General features: G+C 50.1%; 1 protein-coding gene across 5 annotated transcripts in view; it reads right to left on the bottom strand.

Annotated features, from left to right (window-relative positions):
• ZC3H18 (zinc finger CCCH-type containing 18) overlaps window positions 1-21,180 on the bottom strand; it is a 49,545-nt gene that overhangs the window by 10,424 nt on the left and 17,941 nt on the right. For all 5 annotated transcript variants that reach the window (XM_053271225.1, XM_053271223.1, XM_053271224.1 and 2 more), the window contains 7 exons: window positions 20,833-20,865; window positions 19,108-19,234; window positions 18,389-18,666; window positions 5,998-6,198; window positions 4,817-4,942; window positions 2,556-2,657; window positions 278-421 (listed from right to left, as the gene is read on the bottom strand). In XM_053271225.1, coding sequence (XP_053127200.1) covers window positions 278-421; window positions 2,556-2,657; window positions 4,817-4,942; window positions 5,998-6,198; window positions 18,389-18,666; window positions 19,108-19,234; window positions 20,833-20,865 — 1,011 coding nt within the window. The remainder of the gene's footprint in view (window positions 1-277; window positions 422-2,555; window positions 2,658-4,816; window positions 4,943-5,997; window positions 6,199-18,388; window positions 18,667-19,107; window positions 19,235-20,832; window positions 20,866-21,180) is intronic.

Here is a 21,180-nt window from a genome sequence, read left to right as displayed (position 1 = left end):
CTTCCACATGCAAGCAGGCAGGGGCTCTCCCACTGAGCTATGGCCCTACTCCCTAAAGGGAATACCTTCCAGTGCTGACACACGTAGCCTCCCATCCAAGTACAAACCAAGGCAGACCTTGATCAGCAAAGGGTCCAGTCGTGTTTGCTACCACAAGGCCAGGTCTCCTCCTCCTCCCCCCTCCCCAGATGCTGAATAAAGCTGCACGTGCCAGAGGACACAGCTGGGACCCGCCCTCCTGGGGACGCCTTCCAGCTGGCTTCCCTGTCGGACTGACCTCCGGGGTGGCGTCCTCGCCTGGCGCTCCTTCCGTCTGGCCTCCCTGCTGTCCCCTGGCTTGGCTGGCTCTGGTGCGGCTGGGACGGCTTTCGGGGCTGGAGGTGCTGGTGGAGGGGCGGCGACTTTCTTCACAGGCTTGTCACTGCAGAAGGAGAACGGGGCAAGGTGGGGTCAAAGGGAGCCGGCAGTCGGAGGCCCGGACTCTCAGCGGGAAGAGGAAGGGAGCCAGCCCACCCAGGGGCTGCGGGACAGCCCCGTTAAGCAGGAAGCGGTCTTCTCCCAAGTCAGGCCAGTGGCACATCAGTCCAGTCCAGTCCTGTCCACAACAATGGGTAGCAGCTGCCCAGCAGAGGCCTCTCTCCACACCTGCCTCCGGTTCCTTCCAACTCTAGGTGGTTGCTAGTCTGGTGGCTACAGGCTACCCTCCAGGCTCAGAGGTCGCATGCCTCCGAATGCCAGGGGCCGGGGGAGCAGCGGCAGGAGAGGGGGCCTGCCTGCATCTCCTGGTTGGTTGTGGGCTTCCCAGAGGCATCTGGTGGGCCACTGGGGGAAAGAGGCTTTCGGCCAGATCCAGCAAGGCTGTCCTTGCGTTCTTATGCAGTAGGCACGGCCCTGTGCCATGACCTGACACACACAGCTCCCCTGAGCAGCAGAAGTCCTGTTCAGGCTGCTCGGGGCCCTTGAGTGGACACCTGCTGTTTGACACTGTGTTGATTGTTGCCTTATTCCGCAAAACTGTGTTAACTGTTTTTATCCTGTTTTGTGTTGGGGTTGCCTTTTAAAACCATGTACCCTTGCTAGGGATGCATATGTCAGGCGGTCTATAAACAAGGTTGCTGTAAACCGCCCAGAGACGGAAGTCTGGGGCAGTGTACAAACAGAATGAATGAATGAATGAATGAAGCTGCCTGCACACATTCCAGTTGGGCTCAGCAGCCACTTTGTCCTCGCAGTGAAAGCAGGACGTTGGGTCCCGCACACGCCACACGCAGCAGTACAAGTGCAGACATGTGCCACAGCTACCCTCGGACGCCTGCCTCCTGGGCCCAGGCAGTTCAGGATGGCGTGTCTAGGGAGCTGCTGCACGTCACCTTCCAAAGCAAACCACTGCCACCGGTGGGAGGGCATCGTGCTGCAGGTGGCCTCTTGTGTCGGGCAAATACAGAGCATGTGTTGGTGGGGAGGGGAGCTGACGTCATTTTCAAAATCAATATTTAAGCATATACAACTCTTGTGTGTGCTTGAATTCCTGCCTGGCCACCACAGAACCACAGTTTACACACTTGATCTGGTGGAAAGTCCCTTCCAGGTTCTAAAGGACAGCAACAAAGAGGCTGCACCTTTACAACCCCCCAAAAAGTCGAAAGAGGAGGCCCCCGAGGTGCCAGAGAGAAGAACACAAAGCCTAGCTGGGCAGACCAAAGGGCCATCAAGTCCAACATCCTGCTTCCTAGAGTGGCCACCCAGATGCCTCCAGGAAGCCCATAAGCAGGGCCTGAAGGCAACCACTCTCTCCTAAAGCGGCTCTTCTGTAGCGGGCATTCAGCAGCAAACGGAATGCCAGTTTGAGGCTGTATGCTCAGTGGCAGAGCATCTGCTTGAGTGCCCTCAAGAGCATTTCAGGTATATTTCCCCACCTTTCTTTCCTTCTGAATGCCTGTGGAGTCCAAAAACATCCAATATCAAAAAGGGGAGCTGCAAGGACATCATACATGAAAGATATTTTCTAACACTCATTGGGATATTCCCATCGGGGTTTGTGTGTCTCTAAACATGGCCGCCATTCAGCCCATAATCTAAGGCCCACCAGCCTCCCCACCAGCGACGTTTTACTGGGGTACAAGTTCTTACCACTAACTGCTGTGCCTCTACTTATGATTGTCCACAGTGCCTTGCAGGAATGAGTCTCCAAATATCCCCCTTCAATATTTGAGAGGGGTGCACATGTGTGGACAGAAAGAGTTGTGTTAGTTACCCGTCCCCAGGAGATGTTCCTCCAACCCATAATCGATGGCTTCCACGGCTGGCCGGGGTTTGGTTGACAGATACAGGAGAAGAGGCTCTGCACGTGTCCCTGGACTACAACTCCCACCATCCCCAGCAACAAGGGCCAAGAGCCAGGGATGGTGGAAGCAGCCGGACAGCAACTGCTGGGAGAGCTGGAGGGGTGGCCAGCTCTGCAACGAGCCGATAAAGGGCAGAAACACAAGGCTTCCACGACAGGGTCCAGAGCTCCTATGTAGGGTGCCCTGTCCAGTGCAGTCTCCGGATCTTACCTCTTTCCAGCAGATGCTACAGGCTCCCCTTTAGGCTTGGCAGGGGGTTTGTGTGGAGATGGCGTTGGGGAAGGAGACGGTGAAGATGAGAAGGACCGCGACCTGCAGAGCCGGACAGGGACAGAGAGGGCAGGGGGTGAAGGGTTAGATGTGCCTTTGCGGCTGCTGCAGCCGCCACCACCTCTTCCAGTTTGGGGTGAAATGAATCCTTTGCACAGTCCGCACAGAAAGCTCGCAAGGCCCCTCCCCTGACATGACAAAACTCCAGTTACCGTGCAGGTATAAGGAGGCTGACAGAACGCTCAAAACGGCTTTGAAAGAACAAGAGCTCTTATTTAATATTTTCATTTCCCCCTGGAAACACCATCTCTACTCAGAGGGCCAAATCCTCCCCGCACCATCTTCAGGGCTGCGTGCATGTGTGCGGTGTCCACAAGACACCCACACAACCACAGAATCAAGTACCTGGGGTGGGGCGGGGGGAGAGGAGCAGCCAGGCTCCTCTCAGCTTTCCAGGTAGTGGTTGGCGAAACCCAAATAATTAGCCCTTCAAGTGCAAGAGGAAAGCTTCCGATGGAGTGGGTGGCTTGCCGAGAAGCACCTGCCTGGATTTCCAGTAACCAGGGGAGGTGCTTCTACATCCTGCATGGCGCCTTTCCCTTTTCCCCAGAGTGTCTTCCCACAGGCCCTCTTCTTCTTCAACCGCCTGAGCACTTCCCCCTTTGTTTCCTCCACTCCTTCCCCCAAAGAAGCACCTTTGCTGGGGAAACGCCTGGATCTTCAAAAGAGGAAGTCAACAGATAACCCCCTTTGTTTCCTCCACTCCTTGTCCCCAAAGTGGCATCTTTGCTGGGGAAATGCCTGACTCTTCGAAAGAGGGGGAAGTCAACAGATAAGAGCTTGCTCATTTCCACAGGCCACGGACCAGGCTGTGGGACTTCCTAACCCATCTGCCTCCAGAAGACGCTACGAGAAAAGTGACTTCGAAAGCAGAAAGAGCAGCCGCAGCCGCAGCTGCTGCCTGGTGTCCGGGCACTGTTTGCTCAAGCCATCGTGAGATTCCTTGGCTCAGTCACGGGACACCGTCCACATGGCCTGGTGCACTTCACAGCTGCCTGTGTTGTTGAATCTCTGCGAGTCACAAGATTGTCACAATTTGTTGACATAACTCTCCTTCCCTCCCTCCCTCCACATTATAAAACAACCCTTTTGTTGCATCTGGAAGTTTCATCATCCTTTATCACCTACACTAACAGCAGCCAGTCCAAACATGCAAAGTTGATTGGCACCGCTTGGCAAAGTGCCCGCCTAGGAAATTGCCCCCATTTCCGCCCCATGGGGCAGCAATGACGACGTTTATTTATTTGAGATGCCAGCCGAGGGTCACACTCGTAAACACATTCACTTGTGCGCACTCTGTGGATCACGCCCATGGGTTCCTGGGCTTGGAAAGTGGGTACAGGCACCCTGAGAAATCCTATGCCTTTGCCCTGACGGGACCTGAGCCTGATCCAGCCAAGCACCCTGCTTCCCACAGTGGCCTGCTAGATGCCTCTGGGAAGCCACACAGCCAGGAGATGAAGGCATGCCCACCCTGCTCCTGCTGCGGCTATGAGAGCTTAAGGGCTTTTAAGGCAAGGGTGGCTATCCTGAGGCTCTCCAGCTGTGGGACTACAGCTCCGGGCACAACGGGCATTGCAGGCTGGCCACAGCTGGAGAGGCTCATAAGAACAGAAGAAGAGCCCTGCTGGATCAGGCCCAAGGAAGCCCATCTAGTCCAGCATCCTGTTTCTCAGTGGCCCACCACATGCCACTAGAAGCCCACAGATGCAGGAGTTAAAAGGGGCAGGCCCTCCCTCCTGCTGTTACTCCCCTGCAACTGGTACTCAGAGGCATCCCGCCTTTGAGGCTGGAGGTGGCCTGTAGCCCTCCGACCTCTCCTCCCTGAAGTTATCCAAACCCCTCTTAAAGCCATCCAGGTTGTTGGCGGTCACCACATCTCGTGGCAGAGAATCCCACCAGTTGGTTAGGCGTTGTGTGAAAAAGGACTTCCGTGTGTTGGTCCTAAATTTCCTGGCAATCCATTCCATGGGATGACCCCTGGTTCTAGTATTATGTGAGAGGGAGAAGAATGTCTCTCTCTCCACTTTCTCCACACCATGCACAGTTCTATAGGCCTCTCTCATCTTTCCCTAAACGAAAGAGCCCCCGGCTCAGGCTGGCCAGCCCAGCTCCAAAGCTTGAAGTCAGAGAAACGGTACCTGGACCTGCTGCCTGAGAAGGAGCTGTGCCTGGAAGAGCGACTGGAGTAGGAGCTGTAGGAGGAAGATCTGGAACGGGACCGCGAGGAGCCGGAGCCAGAATAAGAGGAGGAACGAGACGACGACCTGGAGCAGCAGGGGGAACAAAGACACATCCCGTAGTTTGGCAACGGAACATTCCCCAGTCGAGTTCTCATTTTCAGCTGACACAGGAAGCGGCCTTCTACCGAGTCCGGTCATGGCTCCAGCTAGCTCAGGATGGCCTACTCTGACTGGCAGCAGCTCTCCAAGGTTTCAGGCGGGGCATCCCACGCTTACCTGGAGATGCTGCCAGGGATTGAACTGGGACCTTCTGCTTGCAAAGCAGATGCTCTCCCCTAAGGCAGAGGAGCTTAAACCTGGGTCCTCAGATGATGTTAGATGTCAATGCCCATAATCCCCAGCCACAATGGCTGAAGGGAACTGAAGTCCAACAACATCCGGGGACCCAAGTTTGAGAACCCCTGGCCTCAGGGGAACAGCTTATATAGTGTTCAAACATGTTGTCTCCCACCTAAAGGCAAACCAAGGCTCACCCTGCTTAGCAAAGGGGACAATTCATGCTTGCTACCACCAGGGAGGAGAGCTGGTCTTGTGCTAGCGCGCATGAATTGTCCCCCTTGCTAGGCAGGGCCAGCCTTGGTTCACATCTGGATGGGTGACAACATGTGAGCACCGGAAGATATTCCCCTGAGGGCTGAGGCCGTAGCTCAGTGGAAGAGCCTCTGCTTAAATGCAGAAGGTGCCAGGTTCATTCCCTGGCAGCATCTCCATGACAGGGCTGAGAGAGACCCCTGCCTGAAACCTTGGAGAGCTGCTGCCAGTCAGTGCAGACAATACTGAACCAGAGGGACCAAGGACTGACTCAGTATATGGACCAGGGCTGTTTCTCCATGCCATTCCAGTCCAATTAACTGGCTTCCTGGCCACAACCCCTGAGCAACCTGTCCCACAGCAAGCTCAACGATGGCTTGGACGCTCCTCTGCACAGACGCTCCAGCAGCCACTTGCCCAAGCCATGGGCCCCGGTTCTCCCACCACTGGCTGACACCTGCCTCCTCCCCCATCCCCCCTGCAAGGATGCCAATCCAAGGAACTTGAAAGGTCCTCCCGTGCCAGCTCCAAGCCCCTAAGAATCCTACCTTGAAGAACCAGAGGCCGAGGCTGATGAGGCCGAGGTCTTCCGGCGCCGGCGGGCGCGGCTGGGCGAAGCGGACAGGCCGTGCTTCTTCTTGGGGGATTTGGATCGGCGCCAGGGGTCCTTCCACTCATCGGCCCTCTTGGACTGAGACGGGGTGGTCGTGGTCGTCTCCTTCTCCTTCTTTGGTGGCTCAGGTTGGCGGCTGCAAGAGGGACAGCAAAGGCGGTTAACTGCAGGGCAGGGAGATCTTTGGGCTGTCCAGGGCCTCAGGCCCACTTTCTTGTCCTGCTTCTGGAGGAGGACGACGACCCCTGGTTCCTAGCCAGGGACCTTCATGAGAAAGCAGACCTCTGGATCCAGTTGCTGCGGAAGAACCCGCAAGGAAGGGCTATTTCCTTCTTGGCCAGCGAGTAGGCTTTCCAGTAGGGCAGGGCAGCTCAAGCCTGCATCTCCAGCACTGCTCCCTGCAACAGGGGATTCCCATATGTTACTGACTACAGCTCCCAGAATTCCCAGCCAAAGGCCAATGCAGCTGGGGATGCTGGGAGCTGTAGTCAACAACGTCTGGGAATCCCTGTTAGAGAGAACACGGGTCTCCAGATGTCGTTGGACTACAACTCCTATCATCCTTTGGCCATCGTGTCTGGAGATGACAGGAGCTGCAGTCCAACAACTGCTGCAGGTGCAAGCTGGAGAACCCCTGCCAGAGGGCATCTGGGTGGCCATGGTGGGAATCAGGATGCAGGCGGACCTTTCGGCTCGATCCTGCAGGGCCCCTCTTATGACGGATTTGGGCGCAAGAGATGGGCTTAATACGAGGCAAGGAGCTAACAATGGCCAGGTGAGGTTCTGCCGGCAATATTGCCAGGGCATCATTTCACGGGAACAAAGAACCCAGAAGCATCCCTGTTGCCTTGCTCTACCTCAAAGGGAAAGCCTGGGCAGCAGCTCACTAGAGTGCTGGGAGATCCAGAGCAGCCAACGGGAGTTGTGGCGGGAATTGGGGCCTGTTCCTCACCTACTTTCCACGGCTCGAGTGCTCAAGCTCTCTGCACTCCTAACCTGGCTCCTTAATGCCACCGGGCACCATCAGCTGAAAACAGCTTCTTGTTTTTGGCTACTGTAATGCACACTTTGTAAAGTGCTGCCGGGTTCAGACCCAGGAGCAGCAGGTGAAGTCCCTGGGAAACTTCCCCGAGAAAGACTTTGCAGGCGAAGGGGACAACACAAGCCATGTTGCGGAGAACTGAAAGGGAAAGCCACTCCACTTGCCCGGGTGCTTTTTTGAAACTCAAGCTAACTGGGACAATCCACAGATGAAAGCGCAGCATTGTTTAAGGCTTCAGAAGCATTCTCTCTCTTTACCTTTCACTACTCCAGCTACAACAAAAAGTCCCCTTCAAAATCCGCATCATTACTGGGAAAAGATCTGTAAGAATCTCAGTCAATCTATCACCTTTATTCGGTCGTAGACCAGCATAAGAACAATACAATACATGAGATACAAGCAGGGAATGGGAGATAAAATATAAAATAGTATAGAGTAATAATAAGGCAGAAGGAGTTTTAAATCTAAAATATTAAAATTTAAAACAGAGCTAAGATTGTTTTCAAGAGAAAAGTCTATGTCCTAGAAAACAGTGGACCAGAAGGATACTTAAAAATCATGGAGGGTCTGTAAGAATCTGTAAAGGTGGGAGACATCAGCATGATGTGGTTTCCCCAGGGGGAGATTGGATGGGAATCCTCCAAAACCTAAGAACTTTTTGCCACTGGCCAAAGGACTCTCCAGCTTTGCCTGCAGATGGTCAGAAGAGCTGAAGGCTGCGGTGGGAGCAGGACGGGGGGGGGGGGGCTGGGAGAAGAGAGGTAGATCTGAATGTCACGTGTGGAGTCATCAAGAAGCACCGAAACCTGAAATGGTTTGTTCCCTCCTCATTTCTGGGCCTCCTCCTATCTGAGCCTCTGGTTACTTCCCAAAATATCAGTTTGGGTGCCTGTGCGTGCACAGGCATTCCAGGGATGTAGCCCAAAGGGCAGAGTGCTTGCTTTGCATATATGAGGCCCTGCTCTTAAGATACATTGCAGGTTGGCTTCTGTGGGAAAGGCTGCCTCGGGGCCATGCATTCCCCAGAGCTTCACTTCAGCATGCAAAGGCAGAATTTCAGGGCTCCAACCCCAATTCTAAGGGAAGCGGTTTGGAAAGGGAAAGTTCTTGCCAGGAGGAGAATCCTGGCACACTCCAGCTTGCTCTGCCGCTCTGGAAACTTGCCCAAACCCATCCAGGCCTTTTCTGTTTTGTTCAGACAGGTCATTTCGTGTCAGGTGGAGGCCAAGAAGAGAAATCTGACCATGAGCCAGAATACTGGATGAATGAAAGGGGGAGGGGGGACCAACCGTGGAATGTTTTAATGCAAATGATCCTGCAATGCTATTATGCAGCCTGGAAAAAATGATTTTCCGCAGAGAGAATGTTACTTCCCCCCCTTCCCTTCCCCTCTGCATGACATCAGCTTTTCACTGACGGCCTAATCTTATCAGGCAGGAAGGGCCCTCGTGTTGGGAAGCATGACAACGATGTTCAGGCTTTTGAAGAAAGTCCATCTAGCAAGGAAGTAAATGCTTTTTAAAAAAAATAAACAAAACAAGCAAGGTGTCATACTGACATCACTGTAAGTTTCCCGGGATTGACAAGAGGAAATGAAAAGGTCTGGAAGTGATTGCTCAACAGCTTGCAGGTTAAGCTAAATCTGAAGAAACATCCTCTTGAATTTTTTTTTTTTAATCCTTGCAAACGTCACTAGTATCCTTCAAAACGCACAGAAATGCAGGCAGCTGTGCTGGTCCGTTAGAGAAAAATCCCCCCAAATCCCCAGCAGTGGCATAAGCCCTTGATTAAGATCAACTAAAAATTACAGAGCAAGGTTTTGAGATTTTTTGAGAGGGGTATACATCCTGGAAATAAATACATAAATAAAACTGGTTTGTAGCCAGTGGCCAGGGACACAGTTCTGAACAGAGAAAGAATTTTTAGCAGGCAGCATTATGTAGCTGGGTGTCTCGTGCTTCCCTACTAGAAGCTGCCCTGGGGGTGGTGAATGGAATGGGAAAGGCATGCAAATAGTAGGGCTGTATGCAAAAGGAGGACATTTGCATGCCCTCGGCAAAATGCTGGGACTGTGTGGCTTTGATTAGACTTAAAGTAGTCAGTCGAGAGCCAGGTAGGACGCTGGTCCCTTGTGCAACATGTGAAGGAGTGTTACTCATGGCCACTGAGCATTTCCCTTACGGAGGGCTCTCTCTCTCTCTCTCTCAGCATCATCGGTGGAAGAAAACTGGACCAGCCGCAGCCATGACCCTGTGACTCATCAAAAAGGGACCAGCCCGCTCTTGCTACATGCGGGCTTTGCAAGGTCACGGCTCCCGTATGTGTGAGGGGTAGTCATGAAATTACAGAGACATGGCCTGGTTGCTGCCCCTCCCTTCCTGGAATGGACCTGATCCCAACACTTTCCCGTTTTCACTGTGCCTTGGAGTCTTAAGTGGTTTCTGAGTCAGAGCTAAGCAGGCAGGATGAAGGCAGAAGCACACACACACACACAAACCCTCTCCCTAGTAGAAAGATTCTTCAGGCTGGAGGGAAAGCCCTGCGTGGACAAGAGATTTGTTCAACATGGAGTGGGCGCAGTTACGGCTGCTTGGAGACCCACCCGTTTGCCGGTGCCCGAGTATCTTGTACTTATTTATTTTATTTTTACACTTCTCTCCCGCTCTTCCTTCAAGGAGCCCAGGTGTTATGCATGGTTATATCTATCCTCACAACAACCCTGTGAGGTAGGTTAGGCTGAAAGAGGAGTGACTGGCCTGGAGTCACCCAGCGGGTTTCATGTCTGAAAAGGGAGAGAGGAGAGCTGGGCTGGTGGTCGCCAGCATGACTTGTCCTCCAAGCTAAGCAGGGTCCACCCTGGTTGCATTTGAATGGGAGACTAGAAGTGTGACAACTGGAAAATATTCCCCTTAAAGGACGGAGAAGAGCAGAAGGTTCCCAGTTCCCTCCCTGGCAGCATCTCCAAGAGAGGGCTGAGAGAGACTCCTGCCTGCAACCAGGGAGAAGCCGCTGCCCGTCTGGGTAGACAATACTGAGTTAGATAGAGCAGGGTTTCTTAACCTTGGGCCCCCAGACGTTTTTGGACTATAACTCTCATCATCCCCAGACATGGCCTCTGTGGCTGAGGATGATGGGAGTTGTAGCCCAACAACATCTGGGGGCCCAAGGTTAAAAAACCCTGAGACAGACCAATGGTCTGACTCAGTATACGGCTGCTTCCTATGTTCCTATGATTTGAACTCGGTTCTAATCCAACCCTCTAACCACGACACCATGTGGACTCTTGCATGTGGCAGACAACATCTGGTTGGTGCCCCTGAACTCTTTTCTATCTCCTTGCTGTTCACACCTACTACTTAGAGGAGGGTCCATAGCTCAGCATCTGCTTTGTATACAGAAGGGCCCAGGTTGACTCCTTCGCATCTTCAAGACGAGCTGGGTGGGAGGGTGGGTGGGGGAACTGAAGCTCTGGAGAGTTGCTGCCAGTCAGTGCAGACCAGGAGTAGGCAACCTTGGCTCTCCAGCTGTTGTTGAACGACAACTCCCAGGGATGATGAGAGTTGTCGTTCAACAACAGCTGGAAAGCCAAGGCTGCCTAGCCTAGTGTGGACAATATTGAACTAGGTGGACTACTCTGAATACATATTTGGTTTCCCCCCTTTTTTCTTTTAGAGGACAAGTTGAGTGGAGGTAGATTATTAATTATTATTACTGTTTTCACAGTCAGCCAGGTGTTATTGACTGGTTTGTTTTACACAGACATCGAGTCCTTCCCAAGGACCTGGGATGGCTGAATTTTATGGTCAATGTTGTTGCTGTTGTTACAGGTATCATCGCAGAATATAGGCTGTCCCCAGTAAAGTTGCTTTTTGTTGTTGTTATTACTATTATTATTGCTACTGAGCAACGTGGCACCTTTTGAAAGTAGTGATTTTCTTTATTGAGCAGGGGGGAGCAACTGGCCCTCTCCGTCCCCAGCACAGCATCCCTCCAGTGGCTGTTGCTGGTGTCTAGCTTATGTTTCTTTTTTTAAGATGGTGAGCCCTTTGGGGACAGGAAGCCATTTATTTATTTCCATATAAACCACTTTGGGAACTTTTGTGGGTAAGCGGTATATAAATATTCGCCATATTCACATTATTTATTTTATTTAACGTATTTGTATACTGCCCCCTATAAAATCTCAGGGCGGCTTACCATTTAAACAAAGAGGAACTAAAACCTAAAAATCATATAAAACATATTAGAATCACCATAAATAAAAACTTTAGAACTTTAAAACATGTAAACTAAAAGCCTGGTGTGTTTCCAAAAGTTGTTTTTAAACAACCAACCAGAGATAATTGGGGGGAAAGCCATATTCCCCCCCCCACCCCGTGCCTGCATCCAGGGTTGCAACACCCTTCATTTAGCAGATATCACCTTCAAATAAACTATAATTTGACCAGACAAGAAGCGGCTTGGGTGTTCTGACTGTAAGACTCAATAGGAACTAAAGAGCCAAGGTTGTTTTTTTAAGCACTCCCTTCGTCCTGAACCACCTTAATGGGGCTGGCAGGGCTCCCACCAACTTCCGGGCTCCAACACATACCTAGCAACGCTCTGTTGCACTTCTAGAGTCTCTGCCTTCTCCTCCTGCCAACTCCATTCCACCCTCTTCCTCTCTGGGGAGGGGGCAGAGGAGGGGGGGGGAGAGAGAGAGAACTCCCTCCAGGACCAAGCTGAAAGCCATTCGGATGAAGTCATTGCTGCTGGCAACACACACACCTAGAGGAGGTATCCTCTGCATGGGGAAGCAGCTTCCAGCTTGCATCACGCTATTTCCTGACTTGGATACTCTCATCAGATTAAAAAAAAGATCAAGGAAATGAAATAATTTCCAACCAAACAAGATAAATGGGAGAACTATCAAGTTCAAAGAGGTGCTTTTAAAAAAAAGTATAAAATGCATTGGTATCATACATTTATTTAAATCAGACAATATTAATTGTAAATAACGAAAATTAACAAGTTACTACTACTACTACGACGACGCAAGAGGCTGGGGTTGCTAACGGCTGAGCCAAGATTTAATTATTAGGGAAAGCACAGGCGTCTATAGAAATAAACTCAATTAACGCATTTCAAAAGTTTCCAGAGAGGTTTACGTAGAAAAAAACAACGAATGAGATGGTCCCCTTTCCCCAGAGGGCTCACCATCTAAAAAGAAACACAAGGCGGGCACCAGCAGTAACCACTGGAGGGATGTTGTGCTGGGGCTGGATGGGACCAATTGCTCCCCCACTGCCAAATACAAGAGAATCACCACTTTTAAAACAAGATGCCTTTTTGATTAGCTAGCAGGGGTCGTCATTTTAAACAAGCTGTTTTAAGACCATTTAGAAACAAGGTGATATATTGAATACATTAAAAATAAATGCCCAAGCCAAGGTTGAAATGTGTTTGGTGATCCAAATTCTTATCTGCCATCTCTGTTTGAAACGTTATGCTCTGCGCCTGTACTTAAACATGACCAGTGAGAGCAGACATTCACTGCGTGTTCAGCTTATCGATGGTTCAGAACAACATGCTGATTTTAACTGTTTCTGTAGACATTTCATTATTGTCCGATTTATAGTACAATCCTAGGTATGCTTGTTCAGAAGCCTGCTGAGTTCAGTGGCACTGATAGCCAGGCAAAAGCCTGCAGTTTAAAAATGCTTTTATGTTTGCACATGATACCAAAGCATTATACTGCTTTGTATGTAACGCCACGCTTTGCAGATAGGTAATCATTCATTCATTCATCCTGACCTTTTATATTTCTTGCTGGACTCTCTCAACTTTGGTTTTCAAAACCAGATAAAAGTGATCAAAGTACAAAATAAAAATCCCTGTTACTTATCAGATAAGTGTCCCATCTTTCCTCCAAGGAGCTCAGGGTAGCATATAAAAAGCTGCCTTCCCATGAATCTGGTGAGTTTCACCCTGCCCAGAGACTTCTACATCAGGCTCCAAGTAAACAATTTGCCCAAGAGCAGCCTGGCTGAGTGGGGCTTTGGAAGGAGGTCTCCCCAGCAGGGTCCCCTCTAACAGGGATTCTCAGATGTTACTGACTACAACTCCCAGAATCCCCAGCTGCAATGACTTTTGCTTGGGGATTATGGGAGTTGTAGTCAACACCTGGGAATCCCCGTGAGAGGGAACACTGCTCCCCAGCCCAGCGGGTGCCAGGGAGAAAACGCAAGCCAGCAGGCCCCTGGCCTGAGTCAAGAGGAGGAATTCAAGATGAGCCATCTATCGCCACAGTCCCTTTCATGCACAGTAGAATACTAAGCATCCTGCCAAGAGTGAGAAGCGCCTGTGAGCAACAGGGCTGCCTTTGGTACCAAAGTCCAAGTTGCCCTCTCCAATATTCTCTCCTTTGGGGTTATAAAGGCCTCATGCTTTTGAAAGCAAGACTTTTCGGGAAGCCCATCTTGAATGCCCGGCCCTTGCAGCCTTCCCTCCTGCCTTGCAGGCTTAGGGCAAGGCCTTTAGCCAGAATCAAATATGACTGATAGACTGCTCGTGGCATTCGCTCCCACTCCAGAAGGCTTTGATCATCAGATGTTTGCAAGTTCCAAGAGGCACTCATTTAGACATTTACTGCCTGAGTTGTTGGCAGGGAGGGAGGTAGCCTGCAGAAGGCATTTCAAGATCAGGAAGACCTGCCAAGTCACATGAGCGCTTGGAGAGCATCAGCCCAGAACTACGCAAGAGGCTGGGGTTGCTAACGGCTGAGCCAAGATTTAATTATTAGGGAAAGCACAGGCGTCTATAAAAATAAACTCAATTAATGTCAAGTCACTCCCACTGCAAGGAAGAAGCTGGCTAGTTAAACACAACGAATTTCTAAAGATGTTACATATTAAACCAGTTCCCCAGATAATTCTTCTCTCTGAATGTGAAGTTCACATAACTCAGATCACCGAGAGGAGGAGGAGGAGGAGGAGGAGGAAGAGGAGGAGGGTCCATCAAAGCAAGTCTTCAAGTGTCCTGGCTGTGGGTCATACCGAAGAGCGCCCCAGATGGATTAGAGAGGCCAGAACAACTCACACACCGGCCCAAGTACTATCCGTAAAAAGACACACACATTACTTCGTAATGGCCGCCTTGTACGTAGGATTCCAGATAAGAGTGACATAGATGTGCTTAAAAGCAAATGGCCATTTCTCCGTCATCCTTCTGCTCTTGGGCCAACAGAAGCTGGGTTTTCTTGATGGTTGCTGTTGCTGAACAGGCCAAAAAGCAAGACAGGCATTTGCATCTTGGCTCCTTATAAAGCAGGAGGGGATCAAACTTGGATCCCCAGATGCTGGACTTCAACTCCCATAGTCCACAGCCACAATGGCCACTATGACTGGGCTTATGGGAGCTGTAGTCCAACAGGTAACACCTGGGCCCCCCGAGTCCGAGTACCCCTCTTATAAAGAGAACCATAAAACAGAGTGGAGGCTGCATTCCAATGTCTGCTTTCCTGGGAGTCAGAACCACTGGAGTGAGTGGGACTAACTGCAGAGTAACATACACTGGGTTGCACTGCACAAGGAGACTCCTCAGCCCCAAGAACATGGCGTTTCCGGTGCCCCCTCCCAGCTGAAGGGGTGGAGGAGGCAAACCAGAGTCTGCTGGCTAGCCATGCCCCGCCATCTTACAAGAAAGCCACAGCTGAACATGGGGGTGCCAGCGTGGCTCACCAGCAGACCCCTTTCCCCACACCTTTGGATGAACACCCAACGGAATCGGTCTTATGTGTGGAGAGCACTCCCACAACAAGGCTCCAGAACTGCTCATGGCATTTGTTCCCATCCCAGAAGGCTTTGATCATCAGATTTTTGCAAGTTCCAAGAGGCACTTATTCAGACATTTATAGCCGATCTTTTTGCTAATGCCTGAAGGTGGCTAACAATCAATATTTAAAAGCAACCAAAAAACAAACCAGCAGCAAATAAAAGTCTTTGCAATAACGACAGCCTTGCACAATAACTTTAAAAGGAGTGTGCAGTTTGAAAAAGGGACGGGGAACCCAAGGCAACATCAAAGCTATGAGAAACCACAGACAGCCGGAGAGATCAGGACTAGGAGCAAGAAAGAGTATAGCAGAAACATTTCCTAATGCAGCAATAAGCTTGTGTATTTTCCATTTGTCAAAATCCATTTTTAAGAAAATGTGTGACCTCGGTTTACGACGATGGTATAATGAAGATCAAGAATTCAATACGAAAATTAGATGTTTCTCTGCATTAGCTTTCCTTCCAGTAAATGATCTGGTGGCAGGCCTTCTGGATCTGAGTGAAGATCACGACCTACCTCCCAAATTCATTGCATACTTTGAAGTTACATACAGTGGCCAAGCAAGAGGCAGATGTGGGCGCAGGATTGCAGCAACCTTCTCCATGGATTTGTGGAATGTTCATGATCGGACAATGAACGACTTACCTAGATCTAACAATAGTTTAGAGGGGTGGTATAGTGCTATCCAAAGTTCAATTACTTATCAACACCCCTCTGTTTGGAAATTAAGTGATGCGTTGAGAGGAAGCTATGGCCACAAAGAAGAAAACTGACTACCAAAGAGGGATTATTGTCCAACCAAGAAATAAGAATCTCAATAAGCGCCTTCAATCATTACTTGCATGTTACAATCCTGAGGACAAAATAAGTTTCTTATGGGGGGTTGCCCACAACATGCATACTTTTTAAGGACTTATACATTAATTTTGATTCATGCTACAACCTCTTTTTTAATTAATAAAATTGTTTTTATGAAATCTGATATGGAAATATTAGTTATACTGTGGGTTAGGGACACAACAGACCGGGGCGTAACTGTCCTGTCACTGGTAAGCATACCTGGGTTCTCTCTGGCACTCGGCCACCAAATTTCAGAAGATACTCCCTCCCCTCTCCCATGGCAGCCCTTTCCGGGTGCAAATCGCCCCTGCAGCCATGCCCGCCCCGACGTCCTCCTCCCCTCTTCCTCCAGCTCAGCCACCCAACCCAGTGCATGCCCCATGTGCATTCTGCTCACAGCACATGCACACAGAGGGAGTTCCAGAGCTGGCAGTCCACTGAGCAGCAGGTGCAGCTGTGTAGCAGACCAGAGAGAAACGAAGCCCTGGCCAGAGAGCAGACATCACCCTCTTCCTTCTCCCCGCAACTAACTGCTCAACTGGCTTGCTTGGCTCGACTTTCTCATATCTAGGATTAAGTGCTTATACTGTGGAACCAGTCTCAAGTCAGTCAGCCAAGTCAAACCAGTGTTGGATACACACACCTTTTCTTAGGCCCAATTCAGCACAAAAGCTAGGAACCTGGGCTTGGAATAAGCCACACTATTTTGGGGAGCAAAGCGTGATTCAAGCCAACAGTTAAAGACCGCATGGCTGGAGTCACTTCAGCCGGCCAGCTTCAGGTGACCCTTGATGACGCTCCCCACCCCCAAGGAGATCTTTAGAACTTTTCAACTCTGCTGAGCCATCGAGCGGAAGTAATGGTGAGTGAGACAGACTTGCCTCCAAATGCTTGAGGAGGAGGAGAATGCATTTCCTTGCCTGGGGAGCTGGACTTGCTTCAAAGCGCCATCATGAAGCCGGGGAAACCTGGCTTTTAGCAATCTGTGTACATTTCAGTCTTACATCACTTTTCTTCACCAGCTTTTTAGTCACTGGATGAGTTATATAAATGAGAGTGAAGAAGTGGTCAGGGCACATTATGCTACCATGACAAGCTAGTGATTTGGCAGCCAAACCGTGTGGCCAGTGATGAAATTCAAGGGCAAGGACTCCAAAGAAGGCAGAACATCACAGAAGCAGGGAAATGGGCTGGGGGCGGGTGGAGGCAGTTCTTGCAGCCCTAAGAATTCCAGTGCCCACCCTGTCCCACACACACGTCCATTGGCAGAAGAGCAGTGCAAGTCAGGTGGGTTGCACACAGAGAAAAGGCCCATATTAAGGCAAAGATTTCTGCTAGCCAAATTAAAAAAGGAGTCTGCAGCCAGAGGCTTCTGCAGGGGGGAGAAATTGAGATGGTGCCTAGAGAGAGAGAGAGAGAGAGACAGAGAGAGAGAGAGAGAGAGCAGGCATCTCTCCTGCCCCGTCGTCATCTGCCAAGGGTTGTGCACATGATGCCGTAGCCAAATAGAGAGTCCCAAATGAATTTAATGCCAAAGGAACCCAAACGGCAGAATGATACAGGTTACTTCCTGTGCACAGTCTAGTCTATGTGGGGTTTGTTGGTCATAAATAGAGTGGAAGGAAGGAAGGCGGGAGGATGGGCACTAAATGCTGGAAGGCAGAAGCAGTAACCACAGGAGGACAGGGGAAAGTGCACGGAACAAGGAAACTATTAGGTCAGCCTATTTCGTATAGCACTGGACCATCTATCCAACAGCTCAAGTTGTTAATCAAGAGGGTAGTGGTTAGAGTGCTGGACTAGGACCAGGAAGACCCGAGTTCGAATCCCCATTCAACCATGAAACTAACGGGGTGACTCTGGGCCAGTCATGTATCTCTCAGCCTAACCTCACAGGGTTGTTGTGAGGATAAAAATAAGCATGTACACTGCTCTGAGCTCCTCGGAAGAGCAAGATATAAACGTAACAAACAAACACAAACATATTTAAAACAGCAAACAAAATGTTAATGCAGACAGTTTCACTGCCACAAATTCGCAATGTGAAGAGCTAAAAGTTACATTCTCCTGCTGAACCAATACCCTGCACAATCACGGGCTGAGCTTCTGTGATCTCATGGCATGCTGATGAATATTCTAACCGCTGAGGAGGAAAGGTTGGTCATATAATCTTCACTAGTAGTGTGGGGAACCAGCAGAAGCCAAAAGAGCTAGAAAGCTTGCCTTTTAAAACAATTAGAGCCGAGAGTCTTCGGGTGCTCCATTCTGACCGAATTTTGCAACCTGAACCACCCAAGAGCACTCTAAAACTGGTTTCCTGCATACATGTCAGAGCCTTTTGCAATGCAAGGCTCTCAAGGAGTCCTGGACCACCCATTTAATGCCCGCTAATTTAGACACTTTGGAAGCTGCTGTCAGATTTCGTCTACCCTCCACTCAGTGGCTGGCAACAAATGAACAAAACAAAACAAACAAACTGATCTGGGAAGCACTTTTCTCTGCATCACACTGTCTCATGTCCTCATGAAACACCAGCCAACAGTGACTGGGCCCCACACACCTCCCCTCCCAGATCACCGACAGGATGGAACAGAAGGGCAAGGCCCACAACTGAAAGTGGAGTTCATACCTTGGGGGCTGTGGTGATGATCGAGGCTTAGGCTTCTCCTTCTCCTTTTCTCGCTCCCTCTCTCGGTCCCGGTCTCTGTGCTGCCGGTCCTTTTCGTCTCTCTTGATGCGCTCTCTCTCCCTCTCCCACTCCTCTTTCCGCCTCTGCCGCTCCTTGTCGCGCTCCCGTTCCCGCTCGCGCTCTCGCTCCCGCTGCCGACGCTCTCGCTCCCGCTCCCTCTCGCGCTCGCGCTCCCGCTCACGCTGTCGGGTTTCCCTCTCCCGCTCTCTTTCCCTTTCCTTGTGAAAGAGAGGAGAAGGCAGGCTCAGAGTTCTGTCTCGCACGCTCCGCAGTTTATTTCTTCAATGAGCCCCTGTCTCCTCACTGGCTTCGGCTCCATTTCTGGACCCAATTCAAAGCGGTGGTCACCACCCTGAACACCAAAAGGAACGTGGCCTCCCCCACGAAACGGCCCCCCTTTTGCATGTCCCACCATTGTCTGGAAGTGCAGTTGGTGGGAACATAAGAGGACCTTTTCCATGGCCACGTCTACAGCCTGGGACTTCCTGCCCAATGAGATCCATCTGCCTGCCTCCCTCCCCGATGACCTTCTGCCCACAATAACTGGACCAGGGGCTGCCGAGGACACCACACTGGGGACAAACTGGGTGCCGGGGTCAATCCACTGCAGACCTGAGGCTAGGGGAGGGCAAACTTCAAGAGGATGCATATAAACTTACCTTACTCAGCTTGTAGTTCCGGTAGGGATCGGGGTCTGTGTACTGTACCCTGAAGTTCTCATACTGTCCACCACGCCAGAAACGTTCTATTTCATAATCATAATAAGGGTCCGTATAAGGATCAAGCCTGCAACGGCATCAAAAAAAAGTTTACTACAACTACAACAAATATTTATATACCGCTTTTCAACAAAAGCTTCCAAAGCGGTTTACATAGAGAAACAAATACATACATACATAAATAAGGTGGCTACATTAAATACGTTTTGCACACGCAGGAAGAAATTACTGGGAGAAGACCAAATCGCTTTCCCAGCCAACTGGTGTCCAAACCAACATATTCAGAGCAATCACTGCACAAAAGGGAGAACTAATTCCAATGCCATGCTTCCCCCATGCGTGCACAGAGGACTGGGAAGGTCGCCCTTTCTCCTAGAGCTCTTAAGAGAGGGCTCCCGCAGCAGGGAGAAAAGCTCAGCACTGGCTGGAGATCAGCACAGGGGCAAATGGCTCCCGCTCTGAAGGTTTTTGCCAAAGCGCACCCCATGCAAAAAACAGCGAGGTTTGCCAGCTGGGAGTCCAGTGTGCACCGTCAGTGGACAGATTAAGTGATGATGACATCAGAGGTGAGTGAGGGTGTTTGGAAATAGGGAAGGCTCACTTCTTGACTGAAAAGGGATCTCCCCCCCCCCACACCCGCCCCTGTGAGTGGCGGAAGTGCCCACTGCGGGGACTGCTCACACAATGAGTCTCAGATTAGGTTGCCGGAAAGCTTCTAATCCTCTTTTAATGCCACTCGGCTTTCTGATGGTTTGACACGTCATGTGCATAATGAGTTATTCTGGAATCAGACAATGGCAGCAAGAATGTGGATTGCAGAAAAAGTTGGATGAGCGCCTCCTTTCCTTTCTCCAAGGAAAGCTTCGTTGTGGCTACAATCCTCAACCTACTCCCCGAGGAATAAGCCTCACTGGACTTAGTGGGGTTGAGATCTGAGTACACAGAGTTCTGCTTGAGCTGTACTATCTGGAAGGGGACAGAAATATCTGAACTTCACCAAATCAAGGTTTTCAGACTTTGATTCAGACAAAATTTGAGATGTCAATAGGATCTTCCTATATTGCACTTCTTCCCCCCACGATGTTTTTGTGGGAAATATTTCCTATACCCGTTGGAAAAAAAATATTTTTCAAAAGACTCAAATACCACCAGGAGTCAGGCAGCAGCTTTTCAGGGCACCAGAAAACTCATGCCATTGTCTAGACACCCAGGTTGATTTGGGGGGCTAGCTTGAGAGCCATCCCCATTTCACGGCCCACTGGCAGGGAGGAGTTTGGCCATCTTCCTTGGCAGTGGGGGACTTACTGGTGTTACTTCCAGCAGATGCCTCCCCCCAGAAAAGATGCTACATCATGACATAGCATCGTTCTGCCTGGGAGCACCAAAAAGCCTCCCCTTGGAAATGCAATACCAGCAAGGTGGTTCCATCCCCTCTGTCCCTCCAAATCCAAGTCGAAAGTTTTCATAATGTTCTCACTTGAGGCCCTGTGTCAACACCTGGCCATCTCCAAACCAGAAACAGGCACAAGTAAAAACTGGTCAGCTGGAAACTCGAGTGTTATGCAATGATGGGTACTGAGCTAAACATTCCTAAGAATGGCAAGGGATCAAACTGAAAGCAACATCAGACCATTGTGAGCACAAGAGAGATTAGAGACTGCTTACCCATAGTTAATGTTCTCTTTGATATCCACCTCACTGGAGTTTTTCAAGGAAGAGGGAAAGAGGAAAAGAACAAGAAGATTTATGGACTCGTCAGCATCTTCACACACCACAATCTAATCTCAATGCAAGCTAACTTTAAAAAAACAAACAAATAATCTCAGATCTTTGAGGAAGTGTGATGATGTCAGTTTCCTGGAAAGTTTTGAATTGTAAAATTTTTCCAGAAAATTTTACAGTGCCCTATAATAATAAAACTAAATTGTGTTAATTTTACATGCTACTTAAACATAGTAAAAGCTTTCCCATATCCAAAAGCAGCTGAACTGAAACATGTGTCTGGGGAAGGAA

This window comes from Hemicordylus capensis, chromosome 9, assembly GCF_027244095.1.
Source record: "Hemicordylus capensis ecotype Gifberg chromosome 9, rHemCap1.1.pri, whole genome shotgun sequence".
Classification (NCBI taxonomy): domain Eukaryota; kingdom Metazoa; phylum Chordata; class Lepidosauria; order Squamata; family Cordylidae; genus Hemicordylus; species Hemicordylus capensis.
Note: the sequence above shows the minus strand (reverse complement) of the source record. Positions and strands in the feature narration are given on the sequence as shown.